General features: G+C 35.9%; 4 protein-coding genes and 2 long non-coding RNA genes across 8 annotated transcripts; 3 read left to right on the top strand and 3 right to left on the bottom strand.

Moving 5' to 3' along the window:
* Nucleotides 1–686: 686 nt before the first annotated feature.
* On the top strand, nt 687–3,538 carry LOC149387794 (allene oxide synthase 3-like). The gene is made up of 3 exons (XM_089624657.1): nt 687–1,364; nt 1,925–2,410; nt 2,900–3,538. The coding sequence occupies exons 1-3, from the start codon at nt 869–871 to the stop codon at nt 3,388–3,390; spliced, it is 1,473 nt and encodes a 490-aa protein (XP_089480783.1). The 5' UTR covers nt 687–868; the 3' UTR covers nt 3,391–3,538.
* Nucleotides 3,539–5,804: 2,266 nt separating this feature from the next.
* Nucleotides 5,805–7,540, bottom strand: LOC149387793 (uncharacterized). 2 transcript variants are annotated; one of them, XR_016300882.1, is made up of 5 exons: nt 6,832–7,540; nt 6,671–6,749; nt 6,491–6,594; nt 6,017–6,079; nt 5,805–5,948 (listed from the first exon to the last, which is right to left on the bottom strand). It is a non-coding gene; the product is annotated as an uncharacterized LOC149387793 (long non-coding RNA). The 2 variants fall into 2 exon arrangements; XR_016300883.1 differs by having other exon boundaries at nt 5,805–5,942.
* A 327-nt stretch (nt 7,541–7,867) lies between these two features.
* Nucleotides 7,868–10,447, bottom strand: LOC149387792 (uncharacterized). Of its 2 annotated transcripts, none has more exons than XR_016300784.1 (3): nt 9,914–10,447; nt 8,954–9,739; nt 7,868–8,238 (listed from the first exon to the last, which is right to left on the bottom strand). It is a non-coding gene; the product is annotated as an uncharacterized LOC149387792 (long non-coding RNA). The 2 variants fall into 2 exon arrangements; XR_016300785.1 differs by having other exon boundaries at nt 7,868–9,097; nt 9,221–9,739.
* A 1,986-nt stretch (nt 10,448–12,433) lies between these two features.
* Nucleotides 12,434–14,092, top strand: LOC149387791 (cold-regulated 413 plasma membrane protein 1-like). The gene is made up of 4 exons (XM_089624626.1): nt 12,434–12,728; nt 13,027–13,134; nt 13,223–13,293; nt 13,652–14,092. Exons 1-4 carry the CDS (start codon nt 12,556–12,558, stop codon nt 13,903–13,905), a joined length of 606 nt encoding a protein of 201 aa, XP_089480752.1. The 5' UTR covers nt 12,434–12,555; the 3' UTR covers nt 13,906–14,092.
* A 506-nt stretch (nt 14,093–14,598) lies between these two features.
* On the top strand, nt 14,599–16,247 carry LOC149387790 (cold-regulated 413 plasma membrane protein 1-like). The gene is made up of 4 exons (XM_089624625.1): nt 14,599–14,887; nt 15,180–15,287; nt 15,378–15,448; nt 15,776–16,247. The coding sequence occupies exons 1-4, from the start codon at nt 14,715–14,717 to the stop codon at nt 16,027–16,029; spliced, it is 606 nt and encodes a 201-aa protein (XP_089480751.1). The 5' UTR covers nt 14,599–14,714; the 3' UTR covers nt 16,030–16,247.
* A 221-nt stretch (nt 16,248–16,468) lies between these two features.
* LACS2 (long-chain acyl-CoA synthetase 2) lies at nt 16,469–21,807 on the bottom strand. The gene is made up of 19 exons (XM_089624624.1): nt 21,412–21,807; nt 20,905–20,968; nt 20,721–20,810; nt 20,568–20,624; nt 20,393–20,441; nt 20,226–20,302; nt 20,114–20,153; nt 19,940–20,034; nt 19,687–19,851; nt 18,980–19,090; nt 18,784–18,871; nt 18,642–18,708; nt 18,485–18,560; nt 18,010–18,127; nt 17,686–17,931; nt 17,248–17,387; nt 17,000–17,182; nt 16,806–16,925; nt 16,469–16,717 (listed from the first exon to the last, which is right to left on the bottom strand). The coding sequence occupies exons 1-19, from the start codon at nt 21,549–21,551 to the stop codon at nt 16,670–16,672; spliced, it is 1,974 nt and encodes a 657-aa protein (XP_089480750.1). The 5' UTR covers nt 21,552–21,807; the 3' UTR covers nt 16,469–16,669.
* Between the last annotated feature and the right edge of the window lie 6,191 nt (nt 21,808–27,998).

The following is a 27,998-nucleotide window of genomic DNA, read 5'->3' as shown; positions in this document are numbered from 1 at the left end:
GATAATAATATTACAAAGTTTCATTTCATTGATATTAACTTTTATATAAGAAAAATCGAATCAAATCCAAATCAGTACCTTAACTTCAAAATTCTTAATTTTGAAATAAAAATAACTTTAAATTGAAATTAAATAATGAAATAATTCATGTCTCTAAAGAGATGATTTCATTCTTCTGTGTTCGAATTGCAACTCTGAATCATAGATTCTCTATTCGAATCTGTGATTTATATGACTATCAATTGTCGAGTTTTACCGTTTTGTCTCTTTTTGTGTTCTTCACGATTAGGAGAATGTTTTTCTGTTTTAGTTTTTAAATGAATTACATATATTACGTGATTGAATAAAGATAATTGATATCTACATATAAATATTACAGAATGTCCATAAAAATTCATTAAAAAGAAGATTCATGACACTGTAATCTATTTCAGAGTATAATTTTGTGATTTTAGTTTAAAAAAAAAATGTATGAACTCGATATTTTTTAAAAATCAAAAGTTAAACTCGACATTTTACTAAAAACACAAAATATATACGTCATTTTCCCCAATATATTATATGTTTAATAGCTGGAAACTATATATTGATAAAAAGAAAACAGAATTATATAAAATAAAATACGAAAAGAGATAGAGCAAAATCATGACGATCTAATTTTATAATCAAACTTGTGCAATGACTTATCTTGCTAAGGTCTAGTAATTACACCTTTATTTCAAAGCCGCCCACGTCGTAGCACGTACCCCAGATCTCTGTGCATATTATATATACATATTCAAATAACACTTCAAATCAGATGGCTATCTAAAAAAAAGGCATTCCACTTTCTAGAGATTTCATTTTCATAATCATAGCGATAATAAACATGTCTCGTCCTTCCGATGACGACTCGAAAGAGCTCCCATTGAAGGAGATCCCCGGCGGGTACGGGCTTCCGTGGTTTGGGGCGGTGAAGGACCGGTACGACTACTTTTACAAGCAAGGCACGGAGAAGTTTTTCCGGGAGAAGATCCGCCGCAGCGGGTCCACGGTGTTTCGCACGAACATGCCGCCGGGACCGTTCATCGCCGGCGATCCGAGGGTGGTGGCGGTGCTGGACGCGGAGAGCTTCGCGGTGGTGATGGACAGCTCGAAGGTGGAGAAGCGCAACATCCTCGACGGCACTTTCATGCCCTCCACCGCCTTCACCGGCGGCCACCGCGTCTGCGCCTTCCTCGACACCTCCGAGCCACAGCACGCCAAGCTCAAGAACTTCTTCTCCGCCGTGGTTGCCGCCAGAAAAGACAGGTTTATCCCTCTCTTCCGAACCGCGCTCTCGCAGCTCTTCTCTGCTCTCGAAGAGCAATTGGAGGACAGTAATGGTATTTTACTATTATTGTTTTTATGGTCGTAGTAAGTAGGCTGTAGGGCTGACATTATTATAGATTCTTATTGTTTGATAATTATAGACACAAATTTTGAAAATTTATATATATATATATATATATATATATATATATATATATATTCTGAAATTCTTTGTAACCTGGATCACGAATTCACACGACTCTCACCAAAAACATTAAACACCAAAAAAATGTTTAAAAAAAATGTCACGTGTCAAAAGATATGTGGATCGTTCATATTCGTGATCCGTGCTAAATAGCATTTCTCATATATTTTTGTATTGAAATGATACGCTACGTATTCGTACGAGAAATAGAGTTTTACATGGTAACAAAATATTTTTTTGATTGAGAATGGAACAAAATTTATTTAGAATGATAGTAATAATCATGTAAATTATGCATTTTTTTTTAAAGATTTTTATAGTGAAAAGTTAGAAAAAAAAATAAAAATTCTTTCATTTATAAAAAAAAAAATTGGACAATCACACATATAGATTAATGAAATCATTATCTGCAAATGTTCGGGTGAATAGGCAAGTTGGTGGACTACAACAAGCTCAACGACCAAATGTTGTTCGAGTTCCTCTTCCGATTCTTCTCCGACGGGAAAGACCCGTCCGAGTACGGCCTGGGAGAGAAAAGTTCGGGACTATTCGACAAATGGCTCCTCTTCATGCTCGCTCCGCTCATTACTCTAGGGCTACCGAAGATCCTCAACGTCTTCGAGGACCTCGTCCTACACACCTTCCCTCTTCCGTGGTTCGTCGTCAAGTCCGACTACAAGAAGCTCTACGACGCCTATTACTCCGCCGCCACCCCAATCCTCGACGAGGCCGTCCGGGCCGGGCTCGACCGCGGCGAGGCCTGCCACAACCTGGTCTTCCTCGCCGGCTTCAGCTCTTACGGCGGCTTCAAGTCTTGGTTCCCCAGCCTGATCAAGTGGGTCGCTGCCGCGGGGGAAGACTTGCATCGCCGGCTTTCCGCCGAGATCAAGGCTGCCGTAAGGGACCATGGTAAAGGTGTGCATATTGACCAATTAAATTAACATAAAATTAGGTAATTAGTCAACTAAAATGTTTGAAATTGCTATATAGCCAACGTTTTGTAAATGTTATGTAAATAATCATAAAAATGACGTGACCTAATAAATGAAGGTGTCTATTTACCTAACATTTACTTATGTAAATATACGAAAGCGACTATTTACCTAACATTTACGAAACGTTAGCTATTTAGCAAAATCAAACTGCAAATGTTGCAAATGTGGCTATTTACCTAATGACAGTTTAATTTACTTTTTTTGTTGTTGTCAAAATTAACCAATTAGTTAATTTTAACCGGTTATTTCATAATTAGTCGCAGTTAACCAACGACAAAAAAATAAAATATTAAAACTAATTGTAATTGGTTGACTCATTTAAAAACACGATTAACCGGTGAGATCTTTAACCATCAACCATTCAAAATGGTTAAAAGTTTAACCAGCTAATCATTTTGTCTACTTTTAGACGACGACGGCAGCGTAGGAGGAGTCACGCTTGCGGCGGTGGAGGCCATGCCTCTGACGAAGTCGACCGTGTATGAAGCGCTGCGGATGGAACCGCCTGTGCCGTTTCAGTACGGAAAAGCGAGGGAGGACATGGAGGTGCGTAGCCACGAAGCGCGGTTCAAGGTCAAGAAAGGCGAGACCATCTTCGGGTACCAGCCCTTTGCCACCCGGGACCCGGAGGTGTTCAAACGGGCCGAGGAGTTCGTGGCCGACAGGTTCGTCGGGGAAGGCGGGGCCCGCATGCTGAGGCACGTGCTGTGGTCCAACGGCCGCGAGACGGAGGATCCGACGGCCGAGAACAAGCAGTGCCCGGGGAAGGATATGGTGGTGCTCTTGTCCAGGTTGCTCCTCGTGGAGCTTTTCCTCCGTTACGACACCTTTTCCGTCGAGTCCGGTAGGCTTTTGCTGGGCTCTTTCGTCAAGTTTCGTTCCGTTACCAAAGCCACTTAATATATACAACTCTCTATATGTCTGATTTTATATTTTTAATTATTTGTTTTTGATCGGTGTGGTTTGTAATTTGTTTATTTCAATAATTGGTTACTTTGTATGACTGCGATGTCATTTTAAGCTTTAGATATTGGGTGGACAGCAATAACTCCTCGCCTTTTCTTTCTTTTTTTCTTTCTTAATACAGCTAGTGTGGGCTATATACGTGCAATATAGTTTAGTCTTTAATTAGAGCTGTACTATATTTAATTTCTGCTTGGTAGCCACTTCATATAAATAGACATTAACTGCGCATACTAACATCCAATAGAGAAATTGGAAATTGTATTGATTAATATGGATCAAGGTTAAATTTGTCATTAGTAGAATTTATTATTGTTCTTTTCCTTAAGGAAATCAGAATTTAGATCATGTCATATTTTAATTTTGTTTTATTATTATTCGTACATGATGATGATGACATGACATAATTAAGTCAATAGTGAAAAAAAAACTCTTTTATGATTCAAAGTTTTCAAAATATTGCACGTTTTTCTATCTGTCAAATGTCAGATTTCTTAGAAGTATTATAGACAAAAAAAAAATTTAGGTAAATAAAAGTTGAAGTTAAATTTTTATAAAAGAAATTAAAGAAAAAATATAAAAAAATAGAAAGTAAGAATTTTTTTTTTATATTTATATTAATAATATATATTGTTATGTTAAATTGTAAAAGTGTATTATATATCAAATAATAACATATAAAATCTACGTGTAATATTAATACCACATAGTTTTTCCAAGAATATATATATATATATATATATATATATATATAATAACATATACTCAAAATAATGTATGTTATTGATTTAGTATAATATAGTATTAATAATTATGATTATAATATACATTAAAAAAATTATACAAAATATATTGATGAGAGATGGAAAAAAAAGCCGAAAATAAAAGAAAATAAAATAAAGGCCGTCATGTGGCGGCCTCTGAATGAAAATGGGAAAAAAATTCTCTTTATTATCTATGTTATAGATATGTATATTAAATAAATAAATATTGATAATTCTTTCAATTTTTTTTCTTAAAACCTAAAAATTTAGTTTATGTAAATATTGAACATTCTTTCTATTTTTAAATAATCTGATGGCTACTTTCTTTTATACAGTACAAATTTAGTAAAACATGATTAATATTAAGTCCTTTCTGCAATCCTAAAAAAGAAAAAAAAAGTCCTTTATGCGAGCTGTTCCTTGAAAAGAAAAAAGAAAGAAAGAAAAACAAGTCCTATATGCAAAAGAAGAGAGAGCTGTCGGCGCACATACTGTTCCAATAGATGTAGAGCTGTCGGCGCACATACTGTTCCAATAGATATTTTCCTTAAAAGACCATTTAACAAACTTACTGTATACTAAAGTAAAGTAAGTGCCAAATTCATATCTAAATTATTCTATTTTGTTTTACACAATCTGCTTGACCAGAAAAACTTTGAAGATAAAATAATTATTCTCTGTTTTATACGCGCCAATTTTATCTTGCCTATGGCCCAATTATTAGAGATCAAATAAGTTTGTATGTATCGTTTATGTCTGATAAACGATAAGTTGAACAAGTTGTTTTTCCTTTATTTGTTTCATTGTATTTTTCCTTTATTTCCTTTATGTTTCATGACTATATAAAATCATTTAGTTGTATTTTTCTCATCAGTTTTGGAATAAACATTTTCACTCTCAATCATTCAAGATGAGAGTTAGTTTTCCCTAATTCTCAAATCCAATTTCTATCTATCCTAACCTAGAAATGTAATATGGTATCAGAGCGAATTTCCGCATTCGATTTTCTAGGTTAGAGAAATTCACTTCGTCCTCCCCGATTTCCTCGACGATCGGAAAAGATCTCCGACGCGAGCCCGATGGAATTTCACGAAGGTCAATTTCCTTTTACCTCCAAGTATTCCGGTTATTTGGCGCCTCTTTTTCTCGATTTCAAGTTTTTCTCACCATCGCTTCATCGGCGGAAGAAGCTTCATCGATAGAGCGCATTGGAAGTTCGGAGTTTTTTTTATCAAGATTCTAGTCCGGCGAATTCAAGCCGTTTCATCAACAAGAATCTATTTCCGGCGATTCAAGCCGTGTTAACTTTCAAGATCTTCTTCCGGCGAGTCCCGCCGTGTCAAGATTCAAGAGGCTTCTCCGGCGAGTCCCGCCGTGTCAAGGTTTCAAGATCTTCTTCCGTTGAAGACCAAGAAAAACGAGGGAAGAAGAGCAAAGAAAAATCGAAAAATCAAAGACTTAAATATTTCTTTTAGTTTTTTAGGGAAAAGAAAGGTTTTATTATGGGGAAGCTTTTGTGCGAGTCGACTACGGCAGTGGCTGAGACGTTATCATAATGACGTACCTGTTTATTCAAAGTTCAAACCATAGATGTGAAGACAAAGCTCTTTGTAGCACCTGTTTTTCCAAAACCTTGATACTTGATATTTGCGTTTCCATAGTGTACTTCTATGAGTTTGCTCTCATTTGATACTTGTTCCGCATCAGCCAGTGAATCACGAATGCCTATAACTGTAAAGCTATTTAAAAGAATCTTCAAAGCACAACCTAGTACGAAAATAATGATCAAGCAAGCAAACCTGGTCTTAGGGGTCTTCATTATGCAAATACTTGCTGCAGTATCAGAGCGTGCGATTCACTCTCTGGTTGATGTCACTGATGCGTTAGAAAGGCGAAACTATCTTTTGTAAGCCATGAAGAAAGTGTTACAAACTAAAAATTTAACAGAAAAACATGTCGACGTTAGAAATTTTGAAATAACCAATGTTTCGTTAATTTTTTGTAATTAGCTACATAAATCTATTTACACTATCAAAATAACCAAAAACCCTGAGTAAATTTCTAGTAAATGTGGTTATTTACGAAACATTTATAGAATTTTTTGGCTATTTACGAAAAATTTACAAAATGTTGGCTAAAACACAAACACTTATGTTTATGTATGTTTATGTGGCTTATATCGCTAAAATTTTGTATAAATTATCCTGAAGTTGGAGCTGTCGGAAACGCTTCAGGGCATTCGAAAAGGGAGGCCAGGTTGAAGTAGAACTTACAGATGGATATGGGCCCGATCCACGACACGCTGAGGACTGAACTCGCTTCAAAATCATACGCATCTTTGCTCTGTTTAGCATTCACTCGGTTAAGAAGCAGCAATCTACAAGGCCCAAAGCAGAACACATATCAGTGACTTGTGTCTTTCGGAGATTTTTCTTTCAGAAAATAGTGTTTACCTTTTCATGGATCTATGTAGAAAATATCTTCAATAAACCTTTGATACTTGAGAATAGGGCAGTAAAATGTCAATAACATCTACCACCAAATATAAGCATCTAACATATCATATAGCTTCTTTTTTCTTGCTTTACAAACTACACATATGCTGACTCTTAACACATCATTAAAAGAGTTATGTTCGAAGTTTAATGAGAGTTTCCTCAGTCTCGATTATGCTTGTTATGTACTCATAGAAGGGCCCATGATTGCACGCTATGTCATCTATAATCTGCAACCATGGAACCTGTAATAAGAAATCACATATTAGAATGTTTGTATCCTGTAAAAGCTACAGCAAAAGAAATCATAGTAGTAAGATAGTCCAATATACACTTTTGCTCTACATCAAAGCAAGAAGTCTATGGTTGTAATGGTAAAGTACCTAATGAATATAAGATATTTTGTAGAAAACATGGGGATGATATGTTTCAAGGTTTTACATTTGAGGATCTTTACTTTAGTTTTCTGCACCAAGGGCTCACTGTTACAAAATAAATAAAAATAGGAAGATAGTCCAATATACCTCTATAAACTGGCAGAGATCTTGAGCAGCCTAAAATAGCTTGAAGCATCTCTTTGCATTATAGAACCAAAAACAAAACGAAAAGCCTTATAAGATAAAATAAGAAAACGAAACCAAGAATACTGATGAGAAATTAAGACCCGCACAGCCACCGATTATTTGCAAATTAAACACACGACGCAATTTCATATGCTAATAAATGAATAAACAAGCAGAAAAAGAGTGCTCGATTAGAGAGACTTGCACACCAAAATGACGTGACCAAGTTTCGTCTGTGCAGCTCTGAAATTCTTCTCGAAAGATTTAAGAAAGAAAGAAGAAAAAAAAAAGCTTGTTACATGCATTTCTTTAATATATCAGGATGATAAGACAAAAATTGTTAAAAGAGAAATTCTAAATAAAGTTCAGCAGATGTGAGCAAGGCAATTATCCCATGTTGACATGTGATTGCAATACTGAAATGGAATCAACCACAGAGATAATAGCAAAAATAGACAATATCAGAGAGGCATATCAGCAAGATGATAAATACATAGAAATGAGGAATCAGAGAAAGGGAAAATTAAAATATAAAATTCCATGTCAACGATCTTACAATATTGAGACTTAACTCACAATATTGAGACTTTACTCATATCAACTTGGCATGTTTTGTATTATCCCAGTCATGGAAACTACTAGAGAAGGTTCGAACCTTATAGAGTAAAAGATTAATGAAGCAAATATTGCATGTAGTGTGAGTTCAAGAACCAGTAAACAAATCAAGTAGTCTTCACCAGTATACAAAACGCCATATTAAGCATTGTACCTGAGAGTTCAATTTGATATTGAAACTCACCATAAAAATTAGCAATTTAGGATATGTACTTGGCATGTTAAAATTCATAACCTTTGTCATTCCATATCAGGATAAGCAGGCAGGCATTTATTCGATTGTCTTCTGTTAATCTCCAAACCACTAAATGAGCAACTCAGACAATAAAAAATGCGGAACAGAGAGACCTACACATTGAAATGTCGTTTTCAGCATCCTCTCTGCCGATTAGAAAGTTCAAACCACATTAAATGCTAAGATTTTAGTTTTTTTTTTTTAAATATAAAGACTCAAAATTAATTTGCATTAAAAGACCTTGGAGTTGTAGAAAAAAAGACTCTCAAAAATATTTTGCAACTAAAAAAGTCATAGAAAATATATGGGAAAAAAAACGTTTATCATTACTCTAGGACAGATATGTTTATAGGACGATCTCAATGAAAAATATTGTTAATTGACTTTCTATGTTAAACACGATTTGCTATTTTCTTTCCACAGGTCGATGTGACGGTGAGAAAATATGACCCCCACCAGTGTAATAACAGCTTAGATCCACAACAGTGGCCTTTGCAAAAACAACAGAAAAACTAAAACAAAAAATTTCAGTGCAAAAAATTAGGTAGAGTCTATCGTCTATTTTAAGTGACGAAATAACCATACATTGATAAAACCTCCCTGAAACCCAATTCCTAAACAACTAAACTAGCCTGTAAATGATGCATATAGACCTCAATTGTAACGGTATTGAAATTGTATAACCCAAAAAAATATGGAAAGGCATGCAAATAAAGCAAACAAAACCTGAAATGATATGGAAAATCAAACACACAACACTATTTCATATGTTACTGAATGAATGAAACAAACAGAAAAACAGTGTTCTGAGTAGAGAGAAAAGCAAACCGAAATGATGTTCACCAAGCTTCCTGTGTGCAGCTCCGTGGACAGGAAATTCTTCTTAGCATATTTAAGAAAGAAAAACATAAGCTTGGTTACAATACAAGTATTTATTTTCCTTCACTCTTTTTGCTTTATTTACAATAAAACCTGTTAAACCGTTAGGCAACAAGAACCAATCTATTTAGACAGTTGTGCAGGTTATTAGTAATTATTTCTACTTATTGATTTGGTTTAGACAGTTGACTTCAAACATTAATATAACAGCAAAACCTGGAAAACCTATGTCCATGATTTGAGTGCAGATCCAAACGACGAGTTCCAGAAGCTCCAGCGCCGACATGTGATTTGCAGGACTACAATGGAATCAACCTAAGAGCTAGTGGCAACAAAAAACAATATCAGAGAGGCATGGCAATATCAGATTTCTTGAGGCGATGGTAACAACAGCAATAAGACCACTAACAAAAAATAAAAGAAAAAACAAAATATCGGGCAAACAAAAACCAATCACGAAAAAATAAGGAGGAACGCAGGTCATGCACGAACAAAGACAAGCAGACGAATTCTCTGCCACAAAGCCACAACGGCATCGAAGTCGGCGAAAGAAACCGTAATAATACCAGAGTCTCCCACGCCGGAGTCGCTCTCCACACCTGTTCTCTTTCCCGATCACTGCCATGCCGGTCCTCCGGAGCACCGAAATAAGATCAGAAGCCCTGACTCGCCAGACACCGAAAACACAACAGGTCAACGACCAACTCCAAACAGGCTCATCGACGAGGAAGTACCCTAAATACAATGTTTTCATGTAAACCATAAATATTGAATTTTAATTAGGCCTGCTCATAGATATTTGACAAACCCTTGGCTGTTTCTTAGTCGAATACAGTAACCACCGGCGATATTAAGATTACAAAATACAATGGATATAGAAAATGTAATAATGACGAACATAAAACCTACTTGCTTACACACACAAAAAGAAGAATAAGAAACGGTCATCATTGAGTCGCTGTATCAGAGGCTTCAACACAATATCATCAGATCCCTAGAGGCAATGGTAAGATGAATACAGACTGCGTCAGTAAGAAGACCCAAAAAGTAACCAAATTTGTTTTAAAAAAATACACAATCTCAGACAAACAAAAGCCGATCAGAAAAAAAAAAAAAAAAACAGAGACTATTCACACGCAAGAAGGCAGAAGAATGAGTTCTCCGCCACAAAAGTATCGAAGTCAACGGACGTCACCGTACGGCGAGTCTTTGACGCCGATGCCGCTCTCTTTCCCGATCACCGCCGCGAACGTTCTCAGGCGTCTTCGTCACCGGAGTCCTGGCAGAAGTTCCATATCCGTACGCGGCGGCACGCCGAGCTTCTGGAAGGATCGACGGTAACGATCCGTCGTACGATTTCGGCGACGGCGACGGTGGCGTCGAAACCCTAGATCACCGCCATACTTCTCGAAACCCTAAATCTCAAGAGCCAATCGACTCTTCATAGGGACTTTGGAAACGCGGGTACTCTTCTCTCTCTATTTATACCTATTAGTTTTAGAAATAGAGTCGTTGTGAGTTTTGAGTGACAGCTGTTTATTTTTATTTTTTTTATTTTTTATGTTCTGATCGGACGGCTGAGAATTTATCGTTTCCGATAAAGATCTTCCAGTTAACGCTTAAAACACAATCGATGATTTGGCGGGAATTCGTGTTTACTTTTTTTTTTTTTTTTTGCTGAAATCCGTGTTTCCTTTTTTGTACACTAGTTCTTCTACTGCCATACTCGCAGGACATGTCGTGTATATGTATAAACTAGAAGTTTAAAACTATAATTTAATTAATAAAGTATTATAAGAAATAAATTCAAATATTTTAAGCGTAATGTCCCATTTCTTTAGTTTTATTTCTTACTATTTTTTAGTGTTGTACTATGTATATATAAGACATTATTATAATAAACGAGATATTAACTCAAATGTAATTACATTAATGTCACTTTACTAAAATCAACAAAATTTAAATTTTGATAATTATATTGCTAAAAACATGAGAGAGAAATATTTTCTCAAAACAATACACTTTTGCGACCATTTTCTTATTTTATGACTAATCTATCACGAAATTTTAAAATCATCCGTGAATTACAGAATTTCATGATCGATCCATCACATAATTATATATTTAGTGACCAGTTAGTTACGAAATTATGAAAGGTGTTACAGTCTTTTTATAATCATTTAGCAATACCTATAGTATTTTAAATTTTTGTTGATTAATAAAGTGACATGAATTTAATAATATTTGTGTCAAATGCAAGAAAAACATATAAGTAACATAGAAGTTTACTAGAGCAATTAATATAAAAAAATTATAAGAAATAGATTAAGAAATATAAATTTCATGTTATATGTATAGTAAATATTGATAGGTCAATTTTAGTTTTTATGTCAAAAAAAATAAATAAATTCTAAAACTAGTATTTTTTTTTATCAAATTACATTTTCTAAAAGACAATTGGCCTATAGGCCCTATACAAAAAAAAATATGCGAAATTAATTCGTGGATATAATTCAAGAAATCAGAAATTAATAAATGAAAATAAGTTTTCTTAACGTGTTTGCTTATGGAAACTTTATAAATTAAAAATAATTAGTTGCATATACGTGTAGGGATATTCTTATGGAAAATTGAATAATTAGACTGTATTCTTGGCTCATTTCGGTTTGTCGTTTAAAAAATTATAATTATCTAAAAGAAGATAATAATCTGAATCGGAACCGTTGCCACGTTGCACTAGATTTTATAACTATAATACAATAATAGCTCGCCACGTTGCACTAGATTTCCCAGATTTTACATTGATAGGATCACGGCTCTTAACCAATAAAAAATGGGAAAATATCTAGAGTACCCCTCGTGTTTAATCGAAATGCGAGATTTATCCCCTCTATTTTTTGAAATATCAGATATATCCATTCAGTTTAATATAAATGACATATATGTCCCCTAAAAAAATGTTATATTACAAATATCACTCTTTTCGTTTATTTTTTACAAAAAAATAATTTGAACTCCTCAAAATACCCTTAATAGAATAAATATTTATTTACTATTTTATTAAAAAAAATCAAAATCTCTCTTTATAAAAAAAAAACCTTAACTTTTTATAAAGAAATATTTTAATTTAATTTTTTTTTATATAGAATAGAAGATAAAAAATTATTTCATTAAGGGTATTTAGGGGATTTCAAATTATTTTTTTTGTAAAAAATAAACGAAAAAGAGTGATATTTGTAATATAACATTTTTTTAGGGGATGTATTTGTCATTTATATTAAACTGGAGAGATATATCTGATATTTTTAAAAATAAAGGGGATAAATCTCGCATTTCGATTAAACACAAGGGATACTCTTGATATTTTTCAATAAAAAATTGCTTATTATTCTTTATTTGTTTTTTGTTTTATATTACTTTACTTTTACTCACATAATATCTTCCCCCCAAAAAAATATCTATTTTTACTTTAAATGTCTCTGTGAAGAACTGAAACTGAAGAAGCAAAAGTCAGTCTCATCAGAGTTTGAGAGAGAGAGAGAGAGAGAGAGATGGGAAAGAGCTACTTGAGAATGAAGACGGATACAGATACCAGTGATCTGGTCGGAAACGACTTGAGAGAGCTCGGCTCGGCTTTCAGGAAGCTCGCGAGCCACTCCATCAAGCTCGCCAGCTTCGGCTTCGGCACTTCGTTCCTCGAGTGGATCGCCTCTTTCGCTGCCATGTATTTCCACTTCGAACTCTCTATTTTGATTCATCAACTATTATCTTTTGTGTGTGCGTGCTTAAATTGTATCTAGATGTGAATTTTCATGGTGATCTCTGCTTTTTGTTTTGTTTTTCCGAAAATAAGAGAAATTAGTGTCAAATCGATCCAATTTGGTTTGTGATCCAATAAATACCAGATTTCGTTTCAATTTTTCTGGTTTGATCAGTACGACTTTGTTGGCTTTACAATTGTAGCTGCTCGATGTAATTCTCCAGATTGATTAACTGACTCACGCTTAATTCTTTGTTTGTAGTTATTTGCTGGTGTTGGACCGAACAAACTGGAAGACCAACATGCTCACATCTCTGCTGATCCCATACATTTTCTTCAGCCTTCCCTCTTTAATTTTTAACATCTTCAGGTGAGAATCCATTTCTCTGTACATAACTAACATACACCTCATTTTTCATGCCTATACATGTGTGATATACATTTTGTATACAATCCAGGGGAGAGATTGGGAGTTGGATCGCCTTCGTGACCATTGTCTTGCGACTCTTCTTCCCTCGCCATTTTCCAGGTATACTTGACCATCTTATCTCGTGATTGAATTATGGGTCCATCAGTTATATAATCATATTTACAGTTTCATATTGCTATATAACCAACGTTTCGTAAATCCCAGGTAAATACTCGCGTTCACGTATTTACACGCTTAAATAACCACCATTTTATTTCAATGAAAAGACAAATCAGGAATGACACGTCATGTTGACTATATAACAATTTCAAACATTTTAGTTGACTAGTTATCTAATTTTTTTTGTTGAATTATATATGATGTCAAATATGCGATGGACTAGTGTTATCAATGTTTATCAAGAATCCTGTATTTGACTTTCGGATTCTTACCACACGGATCATCGTGATTGGTGCAGATTGGCTGGAATTGCCGGGGGCTTTGATTATTCTAACGGTGGTGGCTCCGAGCTTGTTTGCGAACACGATAAGGGACAACTGGATCGGGTTGGTGATATGCCTCGTCATCGCTTGTTACTTGTTGCAAGAGCACATCAGAGCGTCCGGCGGATTCAAGAACGCTTTCACCAAAGCTAACGGCGCTTCCAACACTGTTGGCATTGTCGCCCTCTTCGTCTACCCCGTCTGGGCTTTGTTGCTAGTCATTCTCTAGATCTTCTTCTTGTCTAAATATTGTGTTGTATTGCGTTATTCTTCTTCGATTTTGTTTTTCTGTACTTTGTGAATTTATTTTGTGTATCATTATGGATACTTTGTGAAACTTCTCTTGCGCATTTATAAAAGGCTTTCCAGCTTCCTAGACTGGCCAAATCTATATACTATTTCAATTTTTTAGATAATTTATAGCTTTGACTATTTTTTGTCATAATTTTCTATAAATAGAAAGAACCCAGAGTACAAGAATATAAATGTTTTTTTTTTTTTTTAATTTTGAGATCTTAATCAATTCATGGAGATTAATTCAAGATGTGTTTGCTTATAGAATTAAAATAATTAGTCGCATATACGTGGAGGGATATTCTAGAATAATTAGACGATATTCCTGGCTCATCTTGGTTCGTCGTTTTCAAATTATAATTATCTAAAAGAGGATAATCGTCAGAAATTGGAATTATTTTATTTAATTATTATAAAAAGACAGCTTGTGCCTTGTACACAGCCCAGCCAATCCAATTCAATGCGATCAAACATCACGCAATGGCCAAACAAAGTCGCCTACATTAATTGCTCGCCACGTTGCACTAGATTCCGCAGATTTTACATTGATAGGATCACGGCTCTTAACCAATAAAAAATTGCTTATTATTAATATTTTTTTTTGGTATTATATTTATATGTCTCACTCACTCAATATCTTCCCAAAAAAAAATAATATCTTCCCTTTCTGTTTATGCTTTATATGTCTGTGAAGAACTGAAACTGAAGAGACAGTCTCATCAGAGTTTGAGAGAGAGAGAGAAGATGGGAAAGGGCTACTTGAGAATGAAGACGGACACGGATACGAGCGATCTGATCGGAGGCGACATGAGAGATCTCGGCTCGGCTTTCAGGAAGCTCGCGAGCCACTCCATCAAGCTCGCCAGCTTCGGCTTCGGCTCTTCTTTCCTCGAGTGGATCGCCTCTTTCGCTGCCATGTATTTCTACCTCAAACTCTCTACTTTTATTGATCGACTATTCTCTATTGTGTGTCTCCGTGATTAAATTTAATCCGGATATGTAGTCTCATGGTGATCTTTGCTTCTCTTTGATCCAAAGTAAAAGAAATTTAAGTCAAATCGATCCAATTTTGGTTTTTTATCCCAAAATTACCAAAAAAAAAAAAAAATTATTCTTGTTTTCTCTGGTTTGATCAGTAGGACTTTGTTGGCTTTAGTTACCAATTCTCCAGATTGATTGACTGACTCACGATTAATTCTTTGTTTGTAGTTATTTGCTGGTATTGGACCGAACAAACTGGAAGACAAACATGCTCACATCTTTGCTGATCCCATACATTTTCTTCAGCCTTCCCTCTTTAATTTTTAACATCTTCAGGTGATAATCCATTTCTCTGTACATAACCAACATACACCTCATTTTTCATACCTATACACATGTGATATATACATTTTGTATACAATCCAGGGGAGAGATTGGGAGTTGGATTGCCTTCGTGGCCGTTGTCTTGCGACTCTTCTTTCCTCGCCATTTCCCAGGTATACTTGACCATCTTATCTCTTGACTGAATCATGTTTCTCGTATAGTGTCGGATATTAATTCATCAATGTTCTCAAGTCCATTTGACAATGGTCTAGTATTATCAATGTGAAGATAAGATTTCTGTACTTTTGAATTTCGGATGTAGGATCTTTAACGGCCCTTTGAGATTGTCAGATACTATGTTAAGTATTATTGGGTTCCATCTCAAAACAAATTACCAATGAGATGACTGTTTAGGTTCCTTTATGTTAACAACGTAGGATTCTTAAAATAGCGATCATTGCGATTGAGTCAAGAGCTAATTCTCCTAGTGATTGATGCAGATTGGCTCGAATTGCCGGGGGCTTTGATTCTGCTAGCGGTGGTGGCTCCGAGCTTGTTTGCGAACACGATAAGGGACAACTGGATCGGGCTGGTGATATGCCTCGTCATCGCTTGTTACTTGTTGCAAGAGCACATCAGAGCTTCCGGGGGATTCAGGAACGCTTTCACGAGAGCTAATGGCGTCTCCAACACTGTCGGCATTGTCGCTCTCTTCGTCTACCCCGTCTGGGCTTTGTTGCTCGTTGTTTTCTAGATCATCTTCTGTAAGGCTCGTTTGGATTGCATTGTATTGTCTTTTATTGTGCTTGTTCGATTGATTCGTTGCCGTACATGATTTTGTACCCGGTGACGCTTGTGATGATAAATTGGTTGTGTATGTAAACGTGACAATAATTAATGTTGGAGAGCTTTGTTTTCTTTGTTGTCAAACATTATTATTTATTTCCAATAAATATGTTGTATCTTTCGAAACCTTGTTCGATTGTCTACTTCATGATTTTATAACTGTTTTGAGTTTATGGGGATTGAACTTGAGACCTTGTGCCTATCCCGACATCTCAGCATTCATCTTTGCCACTAGACCAACTCTTTTGGTTTACTTTTCTACTTTCATTTGCGAAAACCATGAAATATTGACCCATTTCAAGTTTCTTGTTTGACACTAAAACTCAAGAAAAGAAGGTGCCCTCAAATTGTAGCTTACTCTTAGCAATGTAACTTTCAAAAGCTCAAGAACAAATTTTTAAATAATCCTTATCTATGGACAGAGGTTATATGTATCTTAAATCACTCTTCGGAAATGCTATCTAAATATAACTGAAATATAACACAAACTGTAATAATAGAACTTCCACATTGCTAAATGAAAGGTATAGTTGACGTAGGAGCTGCTCTCATATCTTTCCCTCCTTTGCTTCAGTGTACAGTGCGTCAATACAGTCCTGTAAAAAGAAGAAACATAAATTCAATTAGCGACGAAACTTTTAAGGTACAGTTTGGCTCACACAAGGAATGAGAAAATAGTTATACCTTGTAATACTTGAGTAAATGTGGCCTTTTGAGCTTGAAAGTTGGAGTTATCAAATCTCTTTCCATGTCAAAGGGAATGGGCTCTAGGTGAATCGCCTTCAACATCTCGAAACCTCGGAGCTGTAGGAAATACAACTCTTATGAACTGGACTAATAAACCAAAATAAAGTTATTCGGAAATGTTCCCCACGTACTTGAAGTTTCCGAGCAGTGCTATTGAGCTCGTCCAAAACGTATTTCCTCGCCTTCGTGTTATTACACAGAGACTTGAAATCATCGGTCACATCATTGGCCGTCGCCCAATCCTGCAGCGCCTTCTCCTCGGGGACAACCACGGCCACAAGAAACGACTCAAAGCTGTTTCCATAGACCCAAACCTAATTACAACGAAAAAAGAATTAAAACCGACCAAAGCCCAATGTAGGAAGTAAAAAAAACATACCGAAGCTACGGCCGGGCATTGCAAGTAAATGCCTTCGATGTTCTCAACCGCTACATATTCTCCTTGAGAAAGCTTGAATATATTCTTTTTCCGGTCTATGATTTTCATCGCTCCATTCGCTTGCCATTCTCCAATGTCGCCTTCAATCGTGGAATAACAATTAGTCTAAATTTGTCAAATACGCGCTAGTATTAGGAAAATAGCAAACTTAAACGTTTGACATTGCTAAATAGCCAACGTTTGGTAAATTTTAGGTAAATGGCCACTTTCATATATTTACATATGTAAATCTTAGGTAAATAGTCACTTTCATATATTAGGTCATGTCATCATTTACGACTATTTATCTAAGATTTACTAAACATTGGCTATTTAGCAATATCAAACGTTTAAGTTTACTATTTTCCTAATTTATAGTTTTTTTTTTTTTTGGGGTACCTGTGTGAAGCCACCCATCAATAAGCACCTCTGCAGTGAGATCATGTCTCTTGTGGTAGCCAGAGAAGAGAGATGTCCCTCTGAGGCAAATCTCGCCACGTGGCACATCGGAGAGAGCATCGTAGCCCATCTCGGGGACGCTCTCGAGCCTCGCTTCGACGGACGTTATGGGAACTCCGACGCTCCCCATCATATGGAAGACATTGGATATGGATGTGAAACACCCACCACAGCTCTCAGTCAGACCTAATCAATTCCGATTATGTTATATTCCTACGAAGTGCATAAAAAAAGAGCATAGTGTGTCAACTAAAAAAAAAATACCATATCCTTGTGATAGTGTAGCACAGCTCGTGACCCTCAAGAATTCCTCGACGTGCTTTGGCAGCGGAGCAGCCCCGGTTAACAAGAGCCTAACTCGACCTCCTAGCGCGAGTTTAATCTGTAAAAGAAAAAAATATATATGAAAACTAAGATGTACTATGTTGGAGTACACATGATCTGCCAACCGTTGGATCTTATCAAGAATAGCTTGGGTGGCAAGTTAACATTGAATTATCAATCTAAGAAAGGATTGTGAGCTTGAATGCTGTAAATCTTGCGTATTGGATCGCCATTAATCATTCAATATCGTCAATAGTGGATTTAATTATGTGCCAAATTTGATTTGCTTAAACATATTGGCTGAGATCGGTTTTACTTGTATCACAAGAAATAGGCTTTTGGTTGAAATTCCAGGCTTTAACATAACATAGTACTTGTTAGAATATTAATAATTATGGATCAATTAATTTCTGACCTTATCAAAGACAAGCTTGTCCATCAGAGGAGCTGCTTGGTCTTGTGGAAAACCCTTCTCCAGATTTGCCAACTTACTGAAATAATTAGAAAACCTTAATTTCTAGATATTATAGAAAATAATAAGTAAGAGCAAGATATTTATGTTTTTTTCTTACTAGTTATATGCATATTGGAACAACATCTTCTTTATTGCACCTCCAGATGACACTTTACTGGTTATACCTTCAAGATGTACCAAAGTTTAATGCTACCAATATTTAGAACAATAACTATAAAAAAAATTTTGAAATTACTCACCTGAGTATATACGATCATAGACTCTTGGCACACCGCAAAAAATTGTTGGTTTGAGCTCTTGCATATCATCCATCAGAAACCTGACATCCTATAAATTTTAAAGAAAATGTATGTAAACCATGTTTGAGTTGATATAAATAAAATTTAGAAGAAAATAATTAACAAATGTAAAATGTTAAAAGTGTTGAATTCTCACCCCTCTCCAAAAGCCTATTGAACTTCCCTTGTAAATGCAATAATTCTCCACTATTTGGTCATACACATGAGCCAATGGAAGAAATGAAAAGTATGTATCGTTTTCAGTAAACTGTCATCACAGAAAAACAATTCTTATCAATACATGTACTACATGATCTAACAGAAAAAAGTTAGTAAAAATAAGGGTTTTTTTTTTTTTTTTTTTTTTTGTAGCTTAAAGAGTCCTGAATTATTATGTGTGAGATATTTTTGGTTCTTAGATTATTGATTTTATAGTGTTCTGGTAATTTTCATATAAAGATTTTTTTTAAAACTGAAATCCAACACCTAAAGAACTTAAAAAATGTTTACAAATTAATAACTTGCTTACAATTTTAAAAAGTGCCATTAAAGCATAATCTTAATCTAACAATCCAAAAATTATTTAGCTTTTAGCTATAGATTATCACTGAATTAGTCTTTTTATTGTAGAAGTAACAAGTTTATGTAATAGATTTCATTGAAAAAATTTAATATTTTTTTTTAATGACTAAAACTATACAAAATCAGTAGTTCATGGACCATTTTGCTTAGAAATTTAGTTTATGGAACTTAATTCAACTCGCGTAATAGTTTGGCGTCTATGTAAAGCTATAAAATAGAATAAAATTAAGTAAATATTCTTCTTTTAACGTAATTACCGGTCCTTAAAGTAAACATAATTACCGATTTGTCGGTCAGATCCAGCATTTTATCGATGGACAATACTTCGGCCATCATCGCGTGATTAGTGAGAATGACACCTTTTGGCTCACCAGTCGTACCACTTGTGTACATTAATGTGCATATATCTGATTTCTGTTTCTCGGGTAATTCGCAGCTCGAATTTCCCTTCAAAAGGAAAAATATATAAATAAAAGAATTGAATGTTTGAATTTAAGACAAACAGAAAAATGTGTCCACAAAAAATGAGTCATACCAAGTGAGAGAATTCATCCCAAGAAAAACACGCCACATCCGAATCTTCGGCTTCCTTTTTGTGTTCGCTTGAAACACCCGAGAAGCTGACAATCGCTGCGAAAATGAAACCGATCATAAATTTTCCTGGGTCTTATTACTACTTTGAATAATAAGTAACAAGCTTTAAACTTACTTTTTAGATGTGTCAAGCAATTCGGAAGACATGAAAGAACCTGTGAACAGAATTAATAAATAAATGAAAACGTCTCATAATTGAAATTCGATACCTATGAACAATGACTCACGGAAGGGATTTTGCTCTCTTGTACAAAAGCTATTGAAACTTCGGCGTGGTTGATGATAAACTCGACGGCATTTGGACCTGTGTTTGCATATCAAAGGATAACATTTTTTTAGAAGAAATCGAATATAATCCGTAACCTTTTTTTTTTTAAAGTAATTTTTTGTTTACCTAATGTGTCATATAGAGGAACATATGTTATGGCATGGCTGCAACAAGCCTGTAATTAATTAAAACAGTGAAAAAAAAATGAAAAAACAACTTGAGAGCACGTAAAATTCGTCACGATTATCATGAATGTGTCGAAAATCGGAAATTAAAAAAAAAACATGATAATGAAACGGACCTGCATTGCCATAATCCACTGTGGACAATTTGATCCATAAATGCCGCATCGATCTCCCTACAGTCGTAAAAGAAATAATTAAAAACAGATAATTTACTATCAATTTTCTTAGTGTCTTTTTTTTTTTTCTTTCCCTTTTTATACTGTACTTACATGATTTAGACCGCGGCTTTTAATGGCCGAACCAATGAGAAGAGTCGTGTCGTGGACCTCCTTGTAGGTCAACCATACATACGGACCAGCCTGGAATTTTTATGTTGATTACCATAATTTATATTACATTACATATTAGTTCTAAGACTTAAATATCATGGGGTGTTTTAAAATTAATTAATACCTTTGAATCATTTGTCTCTCTTCGTCCCAACATTGGCTGGTTTGGATTCTTCTTAACAGAGCCACTAACAACATAAGAAAAAATTAATTCTAAAAAAAAAATGCTATGTGGTAATTTGATTTATAATCTCTAGTTGCATAAACCAAGTGATCACATCTCATTTAAACAAATAACAATAATAATTAAAAAAAAATAATAATAAGAGGCTCTTTTCCCTACGAGCCTTCTCGAGTCTGGTTAATCCGGATCAATGTGAAGAGTTTGTTGCAATCATTATTATTTTGATTTTGTACTAAATTACATTTCATAATTAAAAAAATAAAAAAATAAAATTTTGACCTCTTGACTCATGATCTGCTAAACATCATGGAGCACAATATTTGTTACTTAAACAATGCCTACTTTTCTTTTCAACAAAACGACACCATATAATGTATGTATGCATAGATGAATAAATAGAAATATATATATATATATATATATATATATATATATATATATATATACCTCAAGAAATCCCAAGGAGAATGTAGTTCCTGAGGCACATCAAGAAGGCCATCTTTGGCATAAATGCTGCGATAAACCGGCCCGGCCGACGGTTTTCCGGCGCTCTCTGTCTGGGCTTCTTCGGCTTTTACGGTGTACATTATCACCAATAATTTTCTGCTGCAAAGTGCTAAAACTACTCTAGGATGAAAATAAGAAAAATAATTGAAAGGAAAAAAAAAAAAACCAGTGGTTGTCTTAGTTTTTGCTCTGAGCCTCTGACACTACTACTCAAAAATAAATCTAGTGATAAGAATATAGAAAAGCTACGCAAACCAAAAAAAAAATGAAATCTTGGTAGTGAGCGAGAGAGAGAATAGTGGTTGATCAGCTGAAGGCAATAAATTTCTTTTGTTTTACTTTTTAGGTAGACACATAGACTTAGTGTGAGTATATATATATTTACATGCACATGACTTTGAACCTCATTCTATTTTTAGTTTTCAATAATGTTACTGGAACGGAGAAAAAACACTTTTTAAGACATCTAAATTTATGATTCTGGTTGACGGATGGGTAATGACTAATGAAACATATTTAAAGTCATTTTGATTTTATTTTTTCTTTCTATTTACATTATGATCAATTGCTCTCTATAAAAGCGGTGTTTATTGTAGAATAAGGAAGTAAATAACCGAATCATTTATGTTGGTGGTTGTGGTTTGGTGTAGTATTAATTGAGAAGTCATATTGCTTATTTGCATTGGTCTAGACTCTTGTCTTGAGCAACGATAATTTTTTTTTTCTATCAAAAGACATCGCGTGCAAGAGGAAAAAAAATTACTAGACTTTATGAATGAGCTTGTTATATTTTAATACGGACGTACCATGCACGGTGATTTTATGTATTACAATAATTTGCCTTTGTTTTTGTGTGTAATTTCAACGGTAATCCAATATTGGTCAAGCTGATATAGACGGGTTGGACAAATCCGTTTCAATTCAACCATATTAACATACGGATCCAATTTGTCCATATATTTAAAAAATTCCATTGTTATATTTAAAAAAAAAAAAAAAAAAAAATCAGTAGTATTTTTTGGAGTCGTTTCATCTCAAATCGAACACATATTTTAAAGCCCATTCCAGTTACGGATGGAATGGTATGTCTGTAAAATTAGCTTATGGACGGATTGTCGATGTTATTATGAGCATATTTGTCCAACATTGTACATTTGAATAGCGGTTAAAGGATTTAATCAGTTATTGTGGGTTAGGGTCATAGTTAATTGTTAAACTAATAAATCGGTAAGTTTTAATATGTTTAAATTCTGTTGACTTAAGAAGTGGGAAAACATGGAAGGCTAGGAAGGAAAAATGCAATTTAATTATTCAATTAAAAAAAAAGGGCCGGTTAAACAACTAGCCAAAACAACACCCCTACTTTAAAATTATAGCCCAACTATTAACATATTTAGGAAAATAGCCAATTTATCATGACAACATTCTAATATTCCAATAGTACCCTTAGGTTAATATTATTAACTATCATAATAAATAATATCGTCCATAACAAAAAAATTAGTAAATCTAATTAACAATACCAAAAACTACAGTAAATAATATTTGTTGTAACAAGAACGACAGTAAATCTTATTTACCGTAACAAGAACAATAATAAATATTATTTACCATAACAAGAACAAAAGTAAATCTTTTTTACCGTAACAAGAATAAAAGTAAATCTTATTTACCATAACAAGAACGACAGTAAATCTTATTTACCATAACAGGAGAAGTATTATAGTTGAGAATTAGTTAATCTAACAGTAAATACGATTTACTTATTATTTATGTGAACAATCGAAGACAATAAATCTAACAGTAAAAGTATTAGAGATGAGGATTAGTTAATCTAACAGTAAATACGATTTACTTATTAGTTAATCTAACTAGTAAATAAGACAGTAAATCTTATTTCCAAAATCAGTTCATCAAGAAAAATGGACGGCTTCGATCAACTCCCCCGGTGGTGCGGTGGCAAGCCGAGTTCGGGAGGAGCCTCAGGAGCCGCGCGATCCTAGGGTATCATATTAGAATCTGCAAGAAAAAAAAGACAGCAGTACATTTTCTTTTTAATTCCAAAGTGGCGATTACATTTTTTGTTCCAAACATTGTTCTTGAAGAGATTCAGACTTCATTGTATCACTATCAATTACGATTCAAACTACAACTCTATTAACAATGATCCACTTTCAAACATTTTTCACAAAGTCAATGTGTCAGGAAAAACACCAAAGCACAAGGACACACTAAAACCCAAAATCAGCGGAATCAAAGCCACACATACCAATCTCAAACCCCAATCAGGCATAATAAAGAGTAAACTAAACAATCCATTCCAGGCAACAATTGAAAAGAACTAGATTAGGTACTGGGAATCCACTTATATCTTTGTCCTTCTTCCAGATCTTCGACAAGTCACTACTACAAAAACAGTTTTCCGGTGCAGATGACTTTTGGGTGCGACTATTCGCACCTAAAAGTCGCACCAATAAGACTTTCAGGTGCGAATAGTCGGACCCAAAAATCAATTAAGCGCTGGAAAATTTTCGCGAAATTTTCTGACTTTGGGTGCGACTAATCGCACCCAAAAGTGTGGTACCACTATTGGGTGCGATTTAGCCGCACCCAATACTTTCTCTAAAGTATTGGGTGCGACTAAGTCGCACCTAAATGATCTTAAATTTTCGGCGGACAAAACTTCCCCCGTTTTTTAGAAAATGTCAATGGGTGCGATAAAGTCGCACCCGAAACCTCTGACACAGGTCATTGGGTGCGACAAAATCGCACCCAAAGGTGTCAATGGGTGCGACAAAGTCGCACCCAAATTCAAAAGTCTGTATAAATTATACAGCCGCTCGGGTTTTCATTTTATCCGAGCCAAACCTTAAAAAAAAACTCTCTCTCCCCGATTTCTCTTCTCTCCCACCCCTGTCGCCGCCACCGACCGCCTCCGACCGCCACCACGCGCTCTCTCTCTCTTCCACCGCTCTCTCTCTCTCTTCGACCGCCACCGCTCTCTCTCTCTCTCTTCCCAGCCTCCGACCGCCACCGCTTCTCAGCCTCCGACCGCTCCTTCCTCGCTCCAGACTCTATCTGAACCGGCCGGCGTCGCTCTTCCTCGAGCCAGTCTCGATCTGAACTGGCGCGACCCGTCGAAGCCTCAGCCAAGAAGTCCGGCCGTGAGTATGTGTGTGTGTGTGTTCGTTTATGTGTGGTCGGAATATTTCAATTCATTATTTCAATTTCAGGCAAATCCTGACTAAATCTACTGAGAAAACTTTTGGAAGTCCGGCCGTGAGTATGTGTGTGTGTGTGTTCGTTTAATGTTGTGCTGCGTTGTTTTATTTTTAGCTTCATCAAATCTGAACTATGTCGAATCTACTGAGAAAACTTTTGGAAGTCCGGCCGTGAGTATGTGTGTGTGAGTATCCTGACTAAGTCGAATTGTTACTGCAAAAGATCTGAATGTAATTTTGTTTCTGGATATTTTGTTAGAATTGTTATAGATTAGTGTTTACCTTCAATCTGAACTATTTCTTATCGTTTCTCATCAACACTACCCAGGACAAGTGTTAAAACACGAAAATCTTGAAGCTTATCTAAGTTCTAAAGTTCCAAGCTTATCAGAATCTGGTTTTTACACAAAAATTTGGTTTTTTTTTTTAATAATCAGTGAAGTCATGTTTAGCTTTGAGATTATGAATAGATGTAATTTTAACCCTCAAGAAAATTGAACAAGAATTAAAAACTGTAAGATTAAGAAGAATACCACTTGAAGGATGATCTAATTTGAGCCCTATCTCTCCATTTGTCCAGGTTGAAGCCTCGCTCTTCCTCGCGCGACCCGTCGAAGTCCGGCCGTGAGTCTCTCAGCCAAGATCAAGTCTCTCAGCTCGGCGTGTTTAGGTATGTGTGTGTGTGTTTATGTGTGTGGTGTGTGTTTATGTATGTTGTGTATGTGTGTGATGTGTGTGGTGTGTTTATGTGTTTCCGGCCGTGAGTCTCTCAGCGAAGAAGTCTCAGTCCGGCCGTGAGTCTCTCGATCAGCCAAGAAGTCGTAGCACCGTCGTGCCTCTTGCAGCCTCGTCGTACTCTACAGGTTAGCCTCTCGTAGTCCTTTTAATTGTGTTTTTAATTACTTTAGATTAATTGTAATTAGTATAATTAGTCTAATTGTTAATTAATTAGGTAATTAAATAGTTTTTTATACGTATATATGTATTAATAATGTAGTTAGTATGATAAAATTGTTAATTTTGAAATCGAAATTAATTTGATATAATTATAAAAATTGTTAATTATGTAATTGAAATTAATTTGATATAATTGGTAAAATTGTTAATTATGTAATTGAAATTAATTTGATACAATTATAAAAATTGTTAATTATGTAATTGAAATTAATTATTTGATATAATTAGTAAAATTGATAAAATGTTTTATGTAATTCGACTTCAAATAAAATAAAATTCATAATTTCACCTTTACAGTTCTTCGTCCCTTAATTAGTAATAACCCTTAAGCCGCACTATTCGGCATCAGCGCCAACATAAGTAATCGATTTCAGTCGTCTTCGTCCCTTAGCAACAACTATTAATAATTGTTAATTTTCTCTTTCGTTTAGCGAAATCAATGTCCAATCCAAGTAGAGATTGGATCACCGAGAACAATCGGTTGTCCTTGCAGTATAAACTCGGAGTTAATGAATTTATCCGCGCTGCAAGAAGATTTCCGAACGATAATTACGAATATCGATGTCCATGCAAGCCTTGCAACAACGTGAGATGGCACGACATTGGGGTTGTAAGGCATCATCTGCTAAACAAAGGGTTTACCCCGGGCTACACAGAATGGTATCATCATGGCGAGTTCGTGCGCTCCGTCGGTCATCTTGAAGAAGTCCCCATCGGAGAAACAGCCCAGAGAGGAGTAGGAGGAATACATGCTGCTGTGGAGGATATAAGAGATCACGATGATTTCGATGGTGTTACGGAGCCGGCTCCGAGCGATGTGCGTGCAGAGGAGCAAGTGGAAGACTTGTTCGCTGAGTTGGAAGCGGAATTGTACCCTGGATGCAAGGAGTTTTCGTCGTTGTCATTCTTGGTTCAGTTGATGCACCTTAAAGTCACGAACCATTGGACGAACAAGTCGTTCACAGAACTGCTGCAGCTTTTGAGGAAGTCTCATCCAGCCGGTAATCGAATACCGGAGAAGCACTACGAGGCAAAAGCGAAGCTGAAGCGTTTTGGCATGGGATACGAGATGATCGACGCGTGCATTAATGACTGTGTCCTATTCCGAAAACATCTCGCGAACGTCGACGTGTGTCCGATATGTAACGAGAGTAGATGGAAGCCAACTGGTAAGAAGATACCGCAGAAGATATTGCGATATTTTCCCTTGAAAGATCGATTGAAGCGACTGTACGCATCTCGACACACGGCGCTTCATATGGAGTGGCACGAAAGAGATCGCGTCAGGGAAGCTGGCATTCTACGACATCCTGCTGATGGTACCGCGTGGAAGAATTTGGACGTGAGATACCCAGGTTTTGCTGCAGAGCCTCGGAACGTGCGGCTTGGGCTAGCTGCGGATGGATTCAACCCGTTTGGGGATATGAGTCTATCATACAGCATGTGGCCTGTAGTATTTACGACGTACAACTTGCCGCCTTGGTTATGCATGAAGAAAGAGTACCTGATGCTAACGCTTCTGATCCCGGGGCCCCATTCACCAGGAAAAGACATGGACGTTTTTTTGCAGCCTGTGGTTGAAGAGTTGAAAGAACTGTGGGAGAATGGAGTCCGCGTTCGTGATGGAGCCAGAGATGAAGTGTTTCGGTTGCGTGCCGCGTTACTTTGGACGATAAACGATTTTCCGGCTAGATCGTATCTATCGGGATGGAGCGGCCAGGGGTATCTCGCTTGCCCTACGTGCAACTTTGACACGCCGTCCCTAAAAATCAGAAACAGGATCGTCTACTACGACCATCGTCGGTTCTTAAAAAGGCGTCACCGATTGAGGAAAAGCAACGATCACTACAAAGATAAGCACGAGAAACGAAATAAACCCGAGAAGTTGACTTCGCAAGACATACTCGCTCAGTTGGCTGGTGTTTCTTGCACGACTACTGGCAAACACGCTGCCTCTGTAGGCAAAAAACAAAAGCGAGCATCTCGCGAACTGAATTGGACCAAGAAAAGCATCTTTTACGAGTTGCCGTACTGGTCTGAGTCGCAGTTGAAACACAACATGGACGTGATGCACGTAGAGAAGAACGTGTGTGAGAATCTTCTCGGGACGATGCTCAGCTTGGAAAAGAAGAACTATGACACCGAGAAGGCGAGGCTTGACTTGATGGACTTGGGCATCAAGACCGCTTTGCACTTGGAACCAAATGGGGGTGGGTATTACAAACCGCGAGCGTCGTACGTTTTGACCCTTGAGCAGAGACAGCGATTTACAGAATACTTAAAATCTGTCAAATTTCCCGATGGTCTCGCTGGGAATTTAAAAAAAAATGTGACAACTGATGGAAAGCT

This window comes from Urtica dioica, chromosome 8, assembly GCF_054948205.1.
Source record: "Urtica dioica subsp. dioica isolate 48M chromosome 8, U.dioica_male_clone48M_v1_H2, whole genome shotgun sequence".
NCBI classification, from domain to species: Eukaryota; Viridiplantae; Streptophyta; class Magnoliopsida; order Rosales; family Urticaceae; genus Urtica; species Urtica dioica.
Note: the sequence above shows the minus strand (reverse complement) of the source record. Positions and strands in the feature narration are given on the sequence as shown.

What these genes read in the sequence shown, in the direction of transcription:
- LOC149387790 (XM_089624625.1), top strand. Translation starts at nt 14,715, where the DNA reads ATGGGAAAGGGCTACTTGAGAATGAAGACGGACACGGATACGAGCGAT. An exon ending in TTAATTTTTAACATCTTCAG is followed by an intron (nt 15,288 to 15,377) that starts GTGATAATCCAT and finishes TATACAATCCAG; the next exon opens with GGGAGAGATTGGGAGTTGGA. An exon ending in CTTTCCTCGCCATTTCCCAG is followed by an intron (nt 15,449 to 15,775) that starts GTATACTTGACC and finishes TGATTGATGCAG; the next exon opens with ATTGGCTCGAATTGCCGGGG.
- LOC149387794 (XM_089624657.1), top strand. Translation starts at nt 869, where the DNA reads ATGTCTCGTCCTTCCGATGACGACTCGAAAGAGCTCCCATTGAAGGAG. An exon ending in GCAATTGGAGGACAGTAATG is followed by an intron (nt 1,365 to 1,924) that starts GTATTTTACTAT and finishes TCGGGTGAATAG; the next exon opens with GCAAGTTGGTGGACTACAAC. An exon ending in CGTAAGGGACCATGGTAAAG is followed by an intron (nt 2,411 to 2,899) that starts GTGTGCATATTG and finishes GTCTACTTTTAG; the next exon opens with ACGACGACGGCAGCGTAGGA.
- LACS2 (XM_089624624.1), bottom strand. Translation starts at nt 21,551, where the DNA reads ATGTACACCGTAAAAGCCGAAGAAGCCCAGACAGAGAGCGCCGGAAAA. An exon ending in TCTCCTTGGGATTTCTTGAG is followed by an intron (nt 20,969 to 21,411) that starts GTATATATATAT and finishes TTATGTTGTTAG; the next exon opens with TGGCTCTGTTAAGAAGAATC. An exon ending in TCCTCTATATGACACATTAG is followed by an intron (nt 20,303 to 20,392) that starts GTAAACAAAAAA and finishes ATGCAAACACAG; the next exon opens with GTCCAAATGCCGTCGAGTTT.
- LOC149387791 (XM_089624626.1), top strand. Translation starts at nt 12,556, where the DNA reads ATGGGAAAGAGCTACTTGAGAATGAAGACGGATACAGATACCAGTGAT. An exon ending in TTAATTTTTAACATCTTCAG is followed by an intron (nt 13,135 to 13,222) that starts GTGAGAATCCAT and finishes TATACAATCCAG; the next exon opens with GGGAGAGATTGGGAGTTGGA. An exon ending in CTTCCCTCGCCATTTTCCAG is followed by an intron (nt 13,294 to 13,651) that starts GTATACTTGACC and finishes TGATTGGTGCAG; the next exon opens with ATTGGCTGGAATTGCCGGGG.